General features: G+C 65.0%; 1 protein-coding gene across 1 annotated transcript in view; it reads left to right on the top strand.

The window, feature by feature from the left end:
• Positions 1-2,324: 2,324 nt before the first annotated feature.
• Positions 2,325-17,003, top strand: part of MUC5AC (mucin 5AC, oligomeric mucus/gel-forming) — a 34,192-nt gene continuing 19,513 nt past the window's right edge. The window contains exons 1-27 of the mRNA XM_087422934.1: positions 2,325-2,441; positions 4,152-4,226; positions 5,143-5,202; positions 5,481-5,742; positions 6,077-6,191; positions 6,604-6,694; positions 7,559-7,668; positions 7,818-8,031; positions 8,123-8,248; positions 8,499-8,616; positions 8,948-9,086; positions 9,307-9,417; positions 9,898-9,967; positions 10,045-10,182; positions 10,269-10,433; positions 10,819-10,913; positions 11,443-11,569; positions 11,767-12,022; positions 12,095-12,147; positions 12,489-12,589; positions 12,868-13,019; positions 13,239-13,377; positions 13,487-13,600; positions 13,759-13,938; positions 15,109-15,348; positions 15,599-15,755; positions 16,278-16,406. Of these exons, the coding sequence (XP_087279060.1) occupies positions 2,369-2,441; positions 4,152-4,226; positions 5,143-5,202; positions 5,481-5,742; positions 6,077-6,191; positions 6,604-6,694; positions 7,559-7,668; positions 7,818-8,031; positions 8,123-8,248; positions 8,499-8,616; positions 8,948-9,086; positions 9,307-9,417; positions 9,898-9,967; positions 10,045-10,182; positions 10,269-10,433; positions 10,819-10,913; positions 11,443-11,569; positions 11,767-12,022; positions 12,095-12,147; positions 12,489-12,589; positions 12,868-13,019; positions 13,239-13,377; positions 13,487-13,600; positions 13,759-13,938; positions 15,109-15,348; positions 15,599-15,755; positions 16,278-16,406 (3,610 nt within the window). The 5' untranslated portion in view covers positions 2,325-2,368. The remainder of the gene's footprint in view (positions 2,442-4,151; positions 4,227-5,142; positions 5,203-5,480; positions 5,743-6,076; positions 6,192-6,603; positions 6,695-7,558; positions 7,669-7,817; positions 8,032-8,122; positions 8,249-8,498; positions 8,617-8,947; positions 9,087-9,306; positions 9,418-9,897; positions 9,968-10,044; positions 10,183-10,268; positions 10,434-10,818; positions 10,914-11,442; positions 11,570-11,766; positions 12,023-12,094; positions 12,148-12,488; positions 12,590-12,867; positions 13,020-13,238; positions 13,378-13,486; positions 13,601-13,758; positions 13,939-15,108; positions 15,349-15,598; positions 15,756-16,277; positions 16,407-17,003) is intronic.

The following is a 17,003-nucleotide window of genomic DNA, read 5'->3' as shown; positions in this document are numbered from 1 at the left end:
AGATTGCCCCCGGACTAACGTCTGTGCCCATCTTCCTCTATTTTGTATGTGGGATGCCGCCACAGCATGGCTTGATGAGTGGTGTGTAGGTCCGCACCTGGGATCCAAACCTGAGATCCCTAGGCTGCTGAAGCAGATCGTGAGATCTTAACCACTACACCACTGGGCCAGCCCTAGGACCCTGATCTTTGAGGCCAAGTCACCAGCCCCACCCCTCCCCTGACTCCGGACTCCCTCCCCACGGGTCCCTCGAGAGCCAGGAAACCTCAGACCTCAGTGAGCAGGTGCCAGGCCCAGGGCCTCCTGAGGCATAAGCCTGGGTTGGATTTTCAGGGGACAGGAGGGTGGCCTGGTTGCCTGTGTCTGATGGTTCAAGTTGGGCCCCAGGAGGAAGCCCAGTGCAACCAGGCCAGCACGGATGCCAGCATGGGCAGTTACAGCCGCCCCGGACCCCAGCAGTGGCCCTGGGCATCATCTTATAGGGGATGCGCCTGGGAAGGGGCATTAACCCTGGGGCAGGGACGTGCTGTGGCCTGGAGGACCCAGGGCTGCAAACTCCGGGTGGCTGATCAGTGCCTTCTGCCTGGGTGGCTCAGCCCAGCCTCGGACACCCAGGGCATGCCCCGCTCTGAGGGCCAGGCTGGTGACTCAGACGGGTCAGGGGACACGGCCTGTGCCCCGTACCGGGAGCATGGACACTGACTGACCTATGGCCTCCCTGCCTTTCTAGGGGCGTAAGGAGTGCAGGCCCATGTCATTCACACACCCGTCGGCCTGGGTCCTGGCCCCCACCCATAGACCCGTGAGCCTCCCCATGGCACCGGGTTCCCAGCGTCCACAAAGCCGCATAGCCCTTTGGAGCCAGACCGGGCCACCCTGCCTGCCCCTGGGGACCTGCTGTCCATACGCTGACTGGGGACCCCCTCTGCTCTGCTCAGCACCAGGTGGCGTGGTGTCCAGCTCTAAGGCCGGGCAGGGGAGCCCCAACTATGCCTGTGGGGTCAGAATGTCTGAGGCAGCAGCCTCCTGGGGGCCCCCATTCACTCACCCCATCAGGCACTCACCCCATCAGGCACCAACCCCCTCCTGTAGGATCACTCACTCTCTCACTCAATCATTCCCTCCCTCATTCATTCCCTCCCTCACTCATTCCCTCCCTCCCTCATTCATTCATTCACTCCCTCCCTCCTTCCTTCACCCACTCCTTCATCCTCTCACTCCCTCACTCATTCACTCACTCCCTCACTCATTCGCTCACTCCCTCACTCATTCACTCACTCGCTTATTCATTCACTCACTCACTCATTCACTCCCTCCCTCCCTCATTCATTCATTCATTTATCGTCCCCACCTCCCTCACACTCATGATGTTATGTGTGAGGCACTCTCTCTCAGGCTTCCAGGGCCAGGTTGGGGCACAGGGAGGGGGTGGCTCAGGGAACAGGTGACCAGAAGGAGCTTGGGACAGGCCCCAAGAGAGTAAGAAGCAAGTACTCAGAACAGCTCGGAGGCACCCCTGACCCCAGACCCTCCCAGCTCCCCTCCTTTTGCTGCCATGTCTCCCCAGGGGGCCTCCTGGTCAGGCCCACCTGTGGGCAGTGGGGCTGCCGGCCTTGGTGGGGGTGTTTGTTTGGCAGCCCTGACAAGGCCCGGGGCTAACACACCCGTGGTCTGGGCCGGGTGTCCGTTACACTACGGCGCCTTCTCAGCTGGAGCCCATCAGGGCAAAGAGCTGCCCAGACGGTTTCTGGGCTGGTGCTTGTCGGCATCTCTCCAGCCTGGCGGGCACAGCTGCTCCCGCCCCTCAGGGCCACAGGCCCACGTGTGACTCAAGCTGGCTTGTGGCTGCCCACTGCCCACCTGGGGCCAGGAGCCTGAAGCACACCAGGGTCCCAGGCAGTACCGGGCTGGGGGTTGCCCTGTGGGGAAGGGTCCTGTCCCTGGGGGTGCAGCTACACTAGTCCCTCTCCAGCGAGGGTGAGGCCTGCCCTGGCAGCCCCATCAGCAGTGAGCATGCTGGTGGCTTCTCCAGGCACCAGGAACTCAGGAGTCTGGCTGCACAGAAGCCTGCCCAGGGAAAGTCTGGGGTGGAGGGCCTGGCAGGAGGATGCCTGCAGGCCAGGACTTGGGGACCCCTCAGAAAATCGGGCCCCATCTGGCAGATACACCCATTTCTGCCTGTCTCTGACGCCCGCCAGCCTGGAGTGAGTGCCCACTGTTTACCTGGGTGAGGGGAACCACCGCCCTGCCCCGCCCACCCACGTGTAGCCACTGGGTTGCAGCCAGCTCTGGGGCTACAAAAGGCTCCTGCCGACTCAGGTCCCTCCTCAGAGGCTGCCCCTGGGGACTTCTCCCCTCCCTCCGCACGATGGGTGTTGGCCGGAGAAAGCTGGCCCCACTCTGGGTGCTGGCTCTCGCCCTGGCCTGCGCCCAGCACACAGGTAAGGCTAGTGCTGGCTGGCTTTCCTAGGCTGGCCCTGGCCACGGCCCAGCTCCCCTGTTGCTCCCCCGGGTCCTGGGGTGGCCCCGGTCCCGGGCAGGCAGCAGGCAGCTCAGAGGCCTTGCCCTGAGTTCCGGGCAAGCTGAGTGTGTCCATAAGTGGCCCCGGGCAGCTGGGCCCTTGCCCCTGGCTCCAGCCATCTTGCAGCTTCCAGCGTGAGGTTGGGGAGGGGCTCTCAGGGGCGTGGGGGTCCAAGTCGGGGGAGGGGCCTCTGAGATTGGGCTGCTGCCCTGAGCTGGGGGAGCAGGAGACCAGCATCTCTGAGCCCCCTGCCCGCCTCCCCTGTTAGCGGCCAGCCCTTTGGCCCACAGGGTCTCCTCCACATGTGTTTCTCTGCGGCTCGCTGCCGTTTGCCCCTGCCAGCCTGGTCTGAGCATGCTTTCAGCCCCCTGGGCTGGCCTGGGGGAGATGCCCACCTGCCCCTGGGACCCCCTTCATGCATCCCCAGTTCACCAGCTCACTTTCCCCATCTGTGCCTCGATGGGGGCCTCCTGGGGGTCTCAGCCTTGGGTGGAGGGTGATGGTGGGGCCCACAGCTGTGAAGGTGACAGGGAGAGGCTCACAGTCCCCGTGGCCCTCTGAGGCCCCCCTACCTGGGCCTGCACCTCCTACCTCTGCTTCCCAGGGGATGGCTGTGTCTTAGACAGGTGTGGGGTGACAGCGTGTTCCAGAAGGAGCTGCCTGGGGTGGGGGGCGATGCTCCTGGGGCTCCTGGAACGGCAGAGCAGGACTCAGCATGCAGGGACCACGACACGGCACGTGAAGTCCTCGCTGCCCTACGCAGCTCACCCCCCAGTGCCCAGCCTCCTGCTGCTGCCAGACAGTCCCAGAGCTGGGAAGGCCTCCCTCCCATCCCTGTGCTGGGCTGGCCCCCGCCGGGCGCTCCCTCGGCACACTTCAGAGATGAGGGTGGGTGGTCCTGGGGCGAGCCGAGGAAAGGGGCACATCTGTGGGTGAAGCCGTGGCCCCCCCATCCTCGCCCTCAGGTCTGGGCCTTCCCTCACAGGGTCCTGGGTGGCGGGTCTGGTGCCCTTCCACGCTGGCATGGGCTCTGAGGACCCCAGATATCAGCCTCACAGGGTTCTCGGGGTGGCCTCGGCCCCCTGCCCCAGCCTCCCCTGTGCGGAGCCCTCATCTGGGCAGCGGCCCTGAGCACCCCGTGTAGGGTGCAGCCCTGTCCCCACTCTTGGCGCCCAGGCCCCCCAACCTGTTCCAAGTTTCCCACCAGAGCCCTGTGCCTCCTGACAAGCTGTAACGGACCCGTCTTTTACCGTCTGATCCCTCAATAGCTGCAGCACAGGGTGGGGTGTTGCCCCCATGTCCTGAGCTGGGAGACCAGCGCCCAGCCCATGGTAGACACTGTGAATGAATGGCCCCTGGAGACACCAGGTCAGGGCCAGCCCCCCCCCCCCAAGTGCTCGTGGGGCCAAGACGAGCGGAAGTTCAAGGAGGGTTGTGATCACTGTGGGCCTGGGGCGACCTCAGATGCTTGGCTGCGTGGACAGAGACCCTCCCAGCGCCCCCAGCCCCATACAGAGAACCCCCACCCGTTCCTGGCCTTTCCGTCCCTCCCTCCGTGTGCCCCATCTGATAGTGAGGCGCGTGCCCTGCCTGCCCGGCTAAGGCCCTGTGTCCTCTCCTCTTCCCGCAGGCCAGGCCCACGATGGCTCTGCGGAACCCGGCTATGAGTACCTGGACCTCCCTTCAGTCCACCAGGGGCCTGGCGGTGAGTCAACTCCCCACCTGTCAGAGCCGCCCCGCCCTGCCCCAGTGTGGCAGAGCCCCCGAGCGGCCACTCGCATTGGGCCATCATTGAGGGGTCAGAACTTGGGGGGCTGGAGGACAGCCCCGCATACATAGACCTGGTCGGTTACCTGGCAGCCCCCCTGTATGCTGCTTGCCATCGTCCCTCCATCCCACTGCAGACAGTGGGGGACAGGCTGCAGGGCCAGCTGAACTCACAGCCACGTCTTCAATTCTCCCTGCTCACCTCCTGATACCTCAGCTGCACATGAGTCCTCTCGCCTTGAAGGGGGCTGGTGGGCGGCCTCTCAGGGTATTTCTATGCCCGTCCACGCTGTGCGGACGGGGTAGGGGCCATGTTCGGTGGGGCCCTGGTAGAGGCGAGTGGGTGAGGGGAGGCCCCTGGCGTGGCCAGATGCCCCAACACAAGGCGGGGCTTCAGGGGCGAACCCAGCCAACCTCAGTTTGCATTTCCCCAAACCGGGCCCCCAGGGAGGCTCAGCTGTGCCTGATCTCAGCACCCAGCGGACGTCGTGAGCTGCTGGTGTTGATTCAGGCTTTTCTGAGACTCTGGGCACAAGGAGCCCCTGCTGTGCAAACAGTGTCTGGGCCATGTGGGTGTGAGCTGACAGCCCCAGGGGTCCTCTCCCAGCGACAGCCCAGAGGAAGGGAAAGCTGTTTGGCCTGTGGAAGTCTTTGCTGCCCCTGAGTGTATTTGACAGGCAGGGGGGCCGCACACACGCAGAAGTGAGTCGGCCTGGGAGCCAGCTGCCTCCAACGGCCGACTCTAAAACGTCTCCTCAGATTCCCACCCCAGCTGACGTCGAGCCTGCAGATGGGTGGGAGGTGTGGGGGGGTGGGGGGCGGGGCTGTGCATCACCATGACCCTGTTCCCACAGGGGACCCACTTCGTGGGGTGACCATCCTCTCGTCTCTGAGGACCACCCCTGTGATGCGAGGTGAGTGAGACCTCGCAAGGCCGGGCTGGGGGGCCATGCTGGCTGAGCTCTCCATCCCTCAGACCCAGAGGGGCCAGCTGGAAAGGCGACCCAGCTTTCCGGGAGGACCTTGAACAAGTATTGGAAGAGGGTTCAAGGCCCAGAACATCTTGGGTGCAGGCAGGACCCCCCAGATGCCCTGCCCTCGGGCGGCAGCGTGCCCCAGACTCCAGCATGTGGGGGCATGGGAGCGGGGGGTGGGGGCTGCGCCTTCAGAACAGCGGCTGCTTTGCCCGCAGCCGCGAACCCGGCGCACAACGGGCGGGTGTGCAGCACCTGGGGCGACTTCCACTACAAGACCTTCGACGGTGACGTCTTCCGCTTCCCCGGCCTCTGCAACTACGTCTTCTCCGCGCACTGCAGCGCCGCCTACGAGGACTTCAATGTCCAGCTCCGCCGTGGCCGGGCGTCCAACGCCACCATGCTGAACAGGGTCGTCATGAAGCTCGACGGCATGGTCGTTGAGCTGACCAACAGCTCGGTCCTGGTCAACGGTCGCCTGTGAGCCTGGGTCCCTGGGAGGTCGTAGGGGGGACGTGGGCAAGTACCTGAGAGAGGAGCCGGGCGCTGGCCTCCCCAGGCCCCTGTGCTCGGCCCACCTGCTCCTCCCGGGGGCCCAGGGCTCTTTTCTGCCCCTGGAAGTGGGCCCCTGCCTCATTCTTCTCCACTCCAGAGCTCCGGGGTGTCCTGTCCTCATGCCCACCAGCACCGTCCACGGGCGCCGTGAACTTGTCACATACATGCCTGTAGGGACCCTCCCTGCCTGAGGTCCAGACCTCTGTTGCCCCCGGCCTCACGTGCTCCTCGGTGCCTCAGCTGGGCCCTCTCTCCACAGAATTCAGCTGCCCTTCAGCCAGTCCGGGGTCCTCATCGAGCATAGCAGCAGCTACGTGAAGGTGGTGGCCAGGCTGGGTCTGGTCTTCATGTGGAACCAGGACGACAGCCTCCTGGTGAGACTGGGGGCCAGTGGAGGTGGCCGGGAGGCCAGGGGTGGGGGGCCAGGCACGCACCTCCAGCCTGACAGCCTCCCCAGGGAGGGAAGAAAGTGTTCTGGGCGAAGGTGGGTGGGAAGGTCAGAGCCCGCTGCACACGGCCAGTGAGGATGGGGGCCCAGCTGCTAATGGGGCCCCAGGGCCTACACCCCAAGACGGAGAGCCTGCACGTGTGGGGCGTCTCCTCCAGGACAGAACCCTGCTCGGGTTCACGGATTCATGGAGTGCATGGGGAGAGTCCACGGCCCGTGTCTCCTCTGTGAGGAGCCCCAGCCCCTCCTTGGGAATGTTGGCTCCCACTCTGGTCTGTTCTTCCCATCTTGGGGCGTCCCTTGTGGGTCCAGGCATCTGACGTGTCCTCTCCTTCCAGCTGGAGCTGGATGCCAAATACGCCAACCAGACCTGCGGGCTCTGTGGAGACTTCAACGGAGTCCCCGTTTTCAACGAGTTCTTCTCCCACAGTAAGCCCCCCGCCTCCCGGCCCGGCCCAGCCAGCCCCCACACCGTCGGCTCCCACTCCTTCCCAGTGCTCCCTGAAGACTGTCTTCCAGGGTCCCAAGTCAGACGTCTCCAATATGTGTACACATGCATGCTCACACAGACCTGTACACATGCACGATTCCCATGCAGACGTGTACACACATGCATGCACACGGGCACAGATGCACCTGCACACCCTCACAATCCCAGCGTGCACATGTGCGCACACACATGTGCACACAGTCCTGGCACGCTAGCATGCTCTTGGCAGGGCAGCTGGAAGCAAACCTCCTGCTGGGCCCTCTTATCCTCAGAGCTGTTGTTCTGGGCAGTGGGCGCCCGTGACCACGCACTCTCACCTGAAGTTACAGACCAGCCTCTGGTCAGACTCTGTCACTGCTTCTTGGTCTTTGAGTCTCTGCCACCAAGCAGTGGCCTTCCGTGTGCCCAGCACCAGCCAGAGCCCCAGATTCCCGGCTCCCCTCTGCCAGGCGCGTGAAGCTCACCTGTAAGGGCTTCATGGAGGGGTCCGATCCTGCCCAGGCATCCAGTGGCCCCGGCCAGGCGGGCCCAGTGCAGGCTTTGCTGGGCTCCGAGGGCCACCAGGAGCCCAGGGTCACTCTCCAGCCCTCTGGCTGTTTGCGGGCCGCAGAGCGTCGGACATGCCCCCAATGCCCCGGGGGTTCCTCAGTTCATCTCCAGATCCCCCGAATGTCCTGTGTAGCTGCTGCTTAACCGGGCAGTGTGGATGGGGGAGGCAGGCGTAGCTGGGACACCTCAGGCGCTGTGAGGGTGGCGAAAGGCACTGAGAGCCTGCAAAGAGCCCGGCGCTGTGCTTCCTGCAGACGTCAAGCTGACCCCCATGGAGTTTGGGAATCTGCAGAAGTTGGATGGCCCCACGGAGCAGTGTCAGGACCCCATCCCCGTGTCCCTAGTGAACTGCTCGACTGGCTTGGTAGGCCCCAGAGTGAACAGGGCCCGGGGCGGGGGCAGGAGTCGGGATTGGGGTCATTCTCCCACAAGCCACGGGCCGAGGCGGTGGGGGCTGTGAACCCAGGGGACTCGGGAGCCTGGACTCAGTGTGGGCCCCGGCCTCTGCCCCAGGGCCTCTGTGAGGAAATCCTGAGCAGCAGGCCGTTCTCGGGCTGTAACGCACTGGTGGACGCCAGCAGCTACGTGGAGGCCTGCCATCAGGACCTCTGCCTCTGCGAGCAAGACAACCTGACCAGCTGCATCTGCCACACGCTCGCCGAGTACTCCCGCCAGTGCGCGCACGCCGGGGGGCTGCCCCAGGACTGGAGGGGCCCTGACCTCTGCCGTGAGTGCCCCGCCTGGCCCAGCCCATCACGTGGTCCTGCCTCGGGTCCTAGGGCAGGGGCAGGACATGACGCAGCCTGTCCTCCCTGCAGCGCTGACGTGCCCCCTCAACATGCGGTACCACGAGTGCGGCTCGCCGTGCTCCGACACCTGCTCCAACCGCGAGCACTCACAGCTCTGTGAGGACCACTGCGTTGCCGGCTGCTTCTGCCCCGAGGGTGAGATGGGGCCCCCATCCCCAAAAATCACACAGACGCATTCTGGGTCCCCGATGGCTGGCGCTGCCACGCCAGATACTTGGAAGAAAGGCCCCTCTGACCCAACCCGTGGAGTCCCTGGGCCCTCCGGTTCTCAGTCTGAGGACCCCCCGAGGGGCAGGGCCACCAGGGGAAGAGGGCCAGTCCCCTCCACACGGTCAGGTGATGGACACAGCCCAGCACCTGCCACACGGCCTGCCTGCCTCTGCAGGGATGGTGCTCGATGACATTGGCCAGACTGGCTGCATCCCCGAGTCCCACTGCTCCTGTGTGTACAACGGGGCCACCTACGCGCCAGGGGCCACTTACTCCACAGACTGCACCAACTGGTAGGACCCCAGGCCCCTGCCCTCCGGTCCCCCAGAACCTGCCATGGGACAGCCACGGCCCTCCCGTCCCCTCTGGACCTGCCCTGGGTTGGCTCCTGCCCTCCCGTCCCCTCTGGACCTGCCCTGGGTTGGCCCCTCTAGGGGCTGTGATCCGTGCACTGGTCGTCCTCTCCCACTCAGAGCCCTGGACCAGTGGGTCCCCAGACAGATGCCGACGGGCCCAGCGTCTGTCGCAGGCTGGCCTGGGCAAGACCCCATCTGCCTGCCGATGCGGAGGCTGGGGCTGGACGCTCCCCGGGCCCGCACACATGCGGTCTCTCCCTGCTCTCAGCACCTGCTCAGGAGGCCAGTGGAGCTGCCAGGAGGTGCCGTGCCCGGGCACGTGCTCTGTGCTGGGCGGCACCCACTTCTCCACGTTCGACGAGAGGCTGTACACGGTGCACGGGGACTGCACCTATGTGCTGGCCAAGGTACAGCCCGGGCCTCGCCCCACAGAGCCGCTGCGGGGCCCCATCCGGCTGTGGCTCCTTGCCCAGCCTTCCCCTGCCCAGGCTGCATGTGGCCACCCGGATGCTGAGTCCCCCAGGAAATGCCCCCAGCTCCCGGCACCCACACCAGGGGCCCGGGGGTGGGCAGGGAGGAGGAGGCGGGCTGGGGGTGCCGGGCGGAGAATGAGGACCCTGTCTGCAGCCCTGTAACAGCAGCGCCTTCACCGTGCTGGCCGACCTGCGCAAGTGTGGGCTGACGGACAGCGAGACCTGCCTGAAGAGCCTGACGCTGAGCCTGGGTGGGGGGCATACGGTGAGCCGGACCCCGGGGGGGTCGGGGAGGGTGCCCATCTTTCCAGGCAAGTGACTTTTGCCTGAGCGCTTGCATGGCCCGTGGACCCTCCTGCCCCACTCGCTGCATCCACCTCTCATGAGTCTTCTGAGTTCCACTCCCAAACGGAAGGCTCAGGGTCGGCACCAGGGCCCCCACGCCCACCCCAACCAGCCCAGGAGGAGGGTACTCGGGGGCCTCCTGGCAGCACGGCTGCTTCACCAATGTCGGCTTCTCTATTTTATAAAACTGATTTGGTTTTCACGTGACTGAAAAGTGCACAGTCCTCGCAGAAAACCTAGGATGGGCAGAGGGGACATGGGTCGTCAGCCCCTCCTCGCGGGAGCCCGCGCCCCGCAGGCAGAGGTCTCGCAGGCACATTTCACAGCCTCTGGGGGCCGCCGAGGGCGCTGGCTGTCCCTGGCCCGGCTCCTCGCTAATCCTGCTCCATGCTGCTCTCAGGTCATCGTGATCAAGGCCAGCGGGGAGGTGTTTGTGAATCAGATCTACACCCAGCTGCCCGTCTCTGCAGGTGAGGGCGCTGGCCCTGGCCCCCAGAGGGTCCTGCCCCTCACACCCCACTGAGATCCCTGTGCCCTGTGTCCGCAGCCAACATCACACTCTTCAGACCCTCAACCTTCTTCATCATCGCCCAGACCAACCTGGACCTGCAGCTGGACGTGCAGCTGGTGCCCACCATGCAGGTGTTCGTGAGGCTGGCGCCCGCGCTCCAGGGGCTGACCTGCGGTAAGAGGCACCACCCGCCCTGGGGCCTGAGCCCACCCTTGGCGGCTGGGGCGCACGGGGGCCTCACACCGCCCTCTTGTCCCCAGGCCTGTGCGGGAACTTCAACCAGAACCAGGCCGATGACTTCCGGACCCTCAGCGGCGTGGTGGAGGGCACGGCCGCTGCCTTCGTCAACACCTGGAAGACCCAGGCCGCCTGCCCCAACGTCAAGAACAGCTTCGAGGACCCCTGCTCCCTCAGCGTGGAGAACGGTGCGTGTGTCCATCCGGCCCGCAGGCCTACCTGCCTGCTGGGGCCCCCTGGGCCGTGAGGTCCAGGCACGGGCTCCAGCTTTCACTCCGGCCCTGAAGGGGGGAGGTCAGGTGGTCAACAGGCAAACTCACTGACACTTGTGCAGTTCCGTGGAAAGTTCCGGAAAAAAAGGAACAGGGTGTTGCTGGAGTGCAGGGCAGGGCGTGGAGGCCCTCATGCCTGCTGACCTGGGCAGGAGAAGGAGCCCCGAATTGCTCTCGCCCGGCATTGCTTTCTGTGGAGCGGCGGGAGCTCGGGGTAAAAGGAAGGTTGTGCGTCTCTGTGTAGCTTCTGTTGGAGGCCGACCGTCCGGCCGCCTGACCACCCTTCCTCCTCTGTCCACAGAGAAGTACGCTCAGCACTGGTGCTCCCGGCTGACGGACCCCCACGGCTCCTTCTCTGGGTGCCACAGCGCCGTGAGCCCCAGCACCTACTACGCGGTAATCGCTGGCCTGCTCTCCCCTCTGGCCACGCGGCCGCCCCCAGGGGGTCCGGGAGGGCCCAGCGTGGTCCTGAGGGCCGTGGCAGGGTGTCTGGGGCCAGCAGGTCTCTCCAGCTCCAACCCCCTTGTCCTCATTCATTCATTCATTCCCTCCCTCACACCCTCACCGCATGTTTGCTGTTTGCCCCATGCCCCCAGCCCCACACCAGGCAGGGGGCAAACCGTGAGCATCTGTAGCCCGCTGGGCCCTGGGGGCCAAATGAGAAATTGGTGGTGGCCGAGATGCTCTGGAGTCTGAGGCCGACGTGCGGGGGCTTGCTGAGTCACCGAGAAGAGGGGGGTCCTACCAGCGCCCCCACCCAGCCAGAGAGCTCGGCCCCCAGATGTGCTGTGCAAGGGAGCAGGAGCCCTGGCGAGGGCTCGGGGAGCGGTTCTGGAGGAGGCGGGTGGGGGGCTGGCAGCGTGGGGGGATGCTCGCCACGTGTTGGCTGGGGTCCCTGACGGCCCCCCGACGGCCTTGTCCCCAGAACTGCATGTTCGACACGTGTAACTGCGAGAAGAGCGAGGCCTGCATGTGCGCGGCTCTGTCCTCCTACGTGCGGGCCTGCGCAGCCAAGGGCGTGCTGCTCAGTGACTGGAGGGACGGCGTCTGCGGTGAGTGTGCGGGGAGCCTGAGGCCAATGGGCCCTGGGGCAGATGCTCACGGGCCCTCGTCCCCACTCTGGGCTCAGAGGCCAAGGAGAATCCAGGCCAATGAGGGGGGACCTGGTGGGGACGGGGGAGCCAGGAGGGCTTGCGGGGACGGCTGCTGGCTCTGTCCTGAGAGCTGCCCACTTCCTGGCATCCTGCAGCGAAGCCCACAACCACCTGCCCCAAGTCGATGACCTACCAGTACAACATCAGCACCTGCCAGCCCACCTGCCGTGCCCGGAGTGAAGAGGACGTCACCTGTGGCATCAGCTTCGTCACCGTGGACGGCTGCGCCTGCCCCCATGACACCTTCCTGGACGACACGGGCAAGTGTGTGCCGGCCACCAGCTGTCCCTGCTACCTCGGAGGCTCCGTGGTCCCCAACGGGGAGTCTCTCCACGAGAGCGGGGCCATCTGGTAAGACCCCCGTCGGGTGGGCGGGCAGGACGGGTAGGGCTGGGCGGCCCTCTGACCACCTTCTCTTCACAGCACCTGCACCCAGGGCAGGCTGACCTGCATTGGAGGCCACGTCCCCACCTCAGGTGAGCCTGCCAGGGAGGGCGGGAGGGGCCTTGGTCATCTCCACCAGAAGCTTTGGGTTAACACCCCCCATGTCAGCCTGGCGAGTGGGTGTGGATCAGCATCTCTGTCAGGCCTGGTCTGTGCCCTCTGGACTCAGCGAGGGGGCGGTGAGGGTGTGTGGGCCTCACATACACACACACACGCGCACATGCACACGCACACGCACATGCACACGCACACATGCTGGCCACGCCCCAGGGCTGCCGCGACTCAGCTGTCGGGAGACACACAGGTCGACTGGGCAGCGCAAGCCTGGCGGGTGGAGGTCGGGGTCCCCTGAACGGTCCCCTCCTCTCCGCAGTCTGTGCATCGCCCATGGTCTACTTCGACTGCCGCAACGCCACAGCCGGGGCCAGCGGTGCCGGCTGTCAGAAGAGCTGCCACACACTGGACATGGACTGTGTAAGTGCCCCTGATGCCCTGGACTCCAGTGACCTCCAATAACCCCGATGACCCTCTGATGACCCCGCACCTGCTCAGCCCTCCAGGGCACCTGCAGAGACGCCCACCCACGCTGGTCCCAAGAGGACCCCTGCCCGTAGGCTTGCTGGCCCTCCTGCCCCTCTGGTCCCTGGGTAGCCCACCCGGGTGGACGCGGGCCCTGCTGGGGACCCCAGGGGGACCTTCTGCTCTCTGTTCTGTCCCCCGGGCCACTGAGCTGTGTCTGCCCTGCCCCACAGTATAGCTCCCAGTGTGTGTCTGGCTGCGTGTGTCCCCACGGGCTGGTGGCTGACGGCCAAGGCGGCTGCATTGCTGCGGCCGACTGCCCCTGCGTGCATAACGATGCCAGCTACCAGGCCGGCGAGACCATCCGGGTGGGCTGCAACACCTGGTACGTGGGGGGCTCGGGGCCCATCCTGGGGGCGGGAGGGGGGCAAGCTCCTGCGGCCGGTGGTGCAGCCCACACCTGACGCCACGTGGGCAGCCCCAGGCAGCGAGGCCCGCGGTGTCCCCTGCTCAGGGCCTGAAGGCCGCACCCCACCGGAGCCTCTAGGGGGCGCCCCATCCCTGCCCCCTCCCGGCTTGGGCCTGATCTGCGGCTCCCCACCAGCACCTGTAAGAACAGAGTGTGGCAGTGCACGGATGAGCCCTGCCTGGCCACCTGCGCCGTGTACGGAGATGGCCACTACCTCACCTTCGATGGGCAGCGCTACAGCTTCAGCGGGGACTGCGAGTACACGCTGGTTCAGGTACGTGGCCCCGCGCTCTCCCGCTGGCCCGGCGCTCCCAGTCCAGCCTCATCGCGGGAAGTTGGGCAGGGCCGGCCTCCCCCCTGGGACAGCCCTCCTCCTCCCCCAGGACCACTGCAGCCGAAACAGCAGCACCCAGGAAGCCTTCCGTGTCGTCACTGAGAACGTCCCTTGCGGCACCACAGGGACCACCTGCTCCAAGGCCATCAAGATCTTCCTGGGGGTGAGCAATGGGTGGGCAGGGGCCGGGGCACCCCCTTGGGAGGCTCCAGGGAGCCCCTAGGAAGGCTGCACTCCCACAGCCGAGCCAGGACAGGTGGACCCGCCCGGGAGGTGGCCCAGGGTCCTCACCCAGGCCCTGAGTGACCCTTCCCTGCACAGAGCTACGAGCTGAAGCTGAGTGATGGGAAAGCGGAGGTGATCAGGAAGGGCGCGGGGCAGGAGGTGCCCTACTCCATCCGCCAGATGGGCATCTACCTGGTGGTGGACACCGACGTCGGCCTGCTGCTGCTGTGGGACATGAAGACCAGCATCTTCATCAGGCTTAGCCCCGAGTTCAAGGTCAGGCCCGGCCGAGGACAGCCACCCTCACCCCCAGAACAAGGGCCGGCTGTGGGGTGAGGGCAGAGAGACAGAGACAGAGAGAAACAGACAGAGAGAGAGAGAGAGATAAAGACAGACAGAGAGACACAGAGAGAGACAGAGACAGAGCGAGACAAAGAGACAGAGACTGAGAGACAGAGACAGAGAGAGAGACAGAGAAAGAGATACACAGAGAGAGAGACAGAGATAGACAGAGATAAACAGAGACAGAGATAGACAGAGAGACAGAGACAGAGAGATAGACAGAGGTACAGAGAGAGAGAGAGACAGAGCGAGACAAAGAGACAGAGACAGAGAGAGACAGACACAGAGAGAGAGACAGAGATAGAGAGAGAGATAGACAGAGAGACAGAGATGCAGAGACAGAGAGAGAGAGAGAGACAGGCAAAGACAAAGAGTCAGAGACAAGAGAGACAGAGAGAGAGAGGAGGGACTGAGCCTGGACTTGCCTCCAGGGAGCTGGGCAGGTCTGAGGCCCTTTGCTGTGTGTCACTGTCCTGTGGCTGCCAGAACACATTGTCACAAACTGTGGCTCCTTCTCTCACGGCTCTGGACACTAGAAGCCCAGTCCATGTGTCCCAGGGCTGTGCTCCCTCTGGATGCTCTAGGGGAGGACCCTTCCTGGCCGCCCCATCCAGCTTCTGGTGGCCCCAGGCATTCCTGGTCTTGTGGTCTTATCACCCCAACTTCTGCCTCCGTCATCATATTCCTGGCCTCACTCTGTGTGTCTGTGTCCAAATTTCTCTCATCTTATGAGGGCACCAGTCACTGGACCAGCCCGCCCTGATCCAGGATGCCCTCATCTTAACTGGATCCCGTCCACGGAGACCCTATTTCCACATGGGGCCATGCCCAGGGGTCCCGGGTCAGGGCCCAAGCCTGTCTTTGGGAGACACTGTTTAGCCCACTATGTGTTTCTCCCGTGCCTCTCCTCCAGGAGAGACTGAGGCATGCCCTGTGGTCTTGGCGCCGAGTGGGGCTGCGTGGGAGCCTCGCTCTATATTCTTCCTCCTGGGGTGTCCTGGGGAAAGTGTGGGCCCCAGGGGGAGGCAGAGGGGTGGGAGGGGGCCTGGGCCCCTCCTGGGTGTGCCCTGAGCCCCCGGGCCCCGCCTGTCTCTGTGTCTGTAGGGGAGGGTCTGCGGGCTGTGCGGGAACTTCGACGACAACGCCGTCAACGACTTCACCACACGGAGCCAGTCCGTAGTGGGCAACGCACTGGAGTTTGGCAACAGCTGGAAGTTCTCCCCGTCCTGCCCGGATGCCTCGGCCCCCAAGGACCCCTGCACTGCCAACCCATACCGCAAGTCCTGGGCCCAGAAGCAGTGCAGCATCATCAACAGCGCCACCTTTGCCGCCTGCCATGCCCACGTATGGAGCTGGCCGGCTGGGGTCTCCTCCGGGCTCCTGGGGAGGAAGGGACCCTTGCTGGGGGGGTGGGGGGCACCCTTCAGGACCTGCTTGTGGACAGTAGGATTGGTCTGACCAGCCATGGGGGACCACGCATCTGCCCTCCTGATCTCCAGGGGAAACCGCCAGGCCAACGCCATGCTGGGGCCTGATGCCCAGGAGCCCATGGTGGGGGCCGGGTTCCCAGAGTCGAAGCCTCTCCCTCCCACAGGTGGAGCCCGCCAAGTACTACGAGGCCTGTGTGAGCGACGCGTGCGCCTGTGACTCGGGGGGCGACTGCGAGTGCTTCTGCACGGCCGTGGCCGCCTACGCCCAGGCCTGCCACGAGGTGGGCGTGTGCGTGTCCTGGCGGACGCCCAGCATCTGCCGTGAGTGCACACGGATGTGCCCGTCGGGGCGGGCGGGGCACAAGTGGGTGACAAAGTCCAGTGTCTGCCCCTGGGAGCCGTGGGAAGGGTTTGAAAGAAAATGAAATGGAGGGCGTGTCACTGATGGAGAGATGGCAGGCATGGTAGAATGTTCTGGAGCCAAAGGGTCAGCAGAGCTTCCCGGCCCGAGCCCAGCTGGAGCCTGGCTGGAGGGGGTTAGCTGGGGAGCTGCTCTGGCCAGAATCCTCACACCAAAGGGTGGCACCCCCAAGAAGCCAGAGTGAGACCCCCAGCTAGCCACCCTGCCCACCACCCTGTCTCGCCCACGGGCATTCTAGGCCCACGCCCACCGTGGCCACATCCAGGAGGCACAGGGGAGGAAATGGCTTTAGAACAGCCCATGGGACTTGGTCAAACGTCAGGGTGCAGTGGGAGCCTGCATGGGCCGCAAGGCTGTCCTTCCCGGCGGCACTCCACCCCGGCGCTGAGAGCCCGGCCACTGAGCCGCCCTCTCTCTCGCAGCCCTGTTCTGCGACTACTACAACCCTGAGGGCCTGTGCGAGTGGCACTACCTGCCCTGCGGGGCGCCCTGCCTGAGGACCTGCCAGAACCCCCGTGGCCAGTGCCTGCACGACGTGAGCGGTCTGGAAGGTGGGCTGTGCCTGCTGGCCGGGAGGGCTGTCTTGGGGTCCTCATAGACAGGGGCGGGGTCTGTCCTGGGTCCTCGTAGACAAGGCTGGGTTCTGTCCTGGGTCCTCGTAGACAAGGCTGGGGTGTGTCCTGGGTCCTCATAGACAGGGCTGGGGTGTGTCCTGGGTCCTCGTAGATAGGGCTGGAATCTGTCCTGAGTCCTCGTAGACGGGGCTGGGGTCTGTCCTGGGGTCCTCGTAGACAGAGCTGGGGTCTGTCCTGGGTCCCTGTAGATAGGGCTGGGGTCTGTCCTGGGTCCTCGTAGACAGGGCTGGGGTGTGTCCTGGGTCCTCGTAGACAGGGGTGGGGTCTGTCCTGGGTCCTCGTAGACAGGGCTGGGGTGTGTCCTGGGTCCTCATAGACAGGGCTGGGGTGTGTCCTGGTCCTCGTAGACAGGGCTGGGGTGTGTCCTGGGTCCTCGTAGACAGGGCTGGGGTCTGTCCTGGTCCTCGTAGATAGGGCTGGGGTCTATTCTGGGGTCCTCATAGACAGGGCTGGGGTCTGTCCTGGGTCCTCGTAGACAGGGGTGGAGTCTGTCCTGGGTCCTCGTAGACAGGG

This window comes from Ceratotherium simum, chromosome 34, assembly GCF_057802395.1.
Source record: "Ceratotherium simum simum isolate JZ-2026a chromosome 34, ASM5780239v1, whole genome shotgun sequence".
Classification (NCBI taxonomy): Eukaryota; Metazoa; Chordata; class Mammalia; order Perissodactyla; family Rhinocerotidae; genus Ceratotherium; species Ceratotherium simum.
Note: the sequence above shows the minus strand (reverse complement) of the source record. Positions and strands in the feature narration are given on the sequence as shown.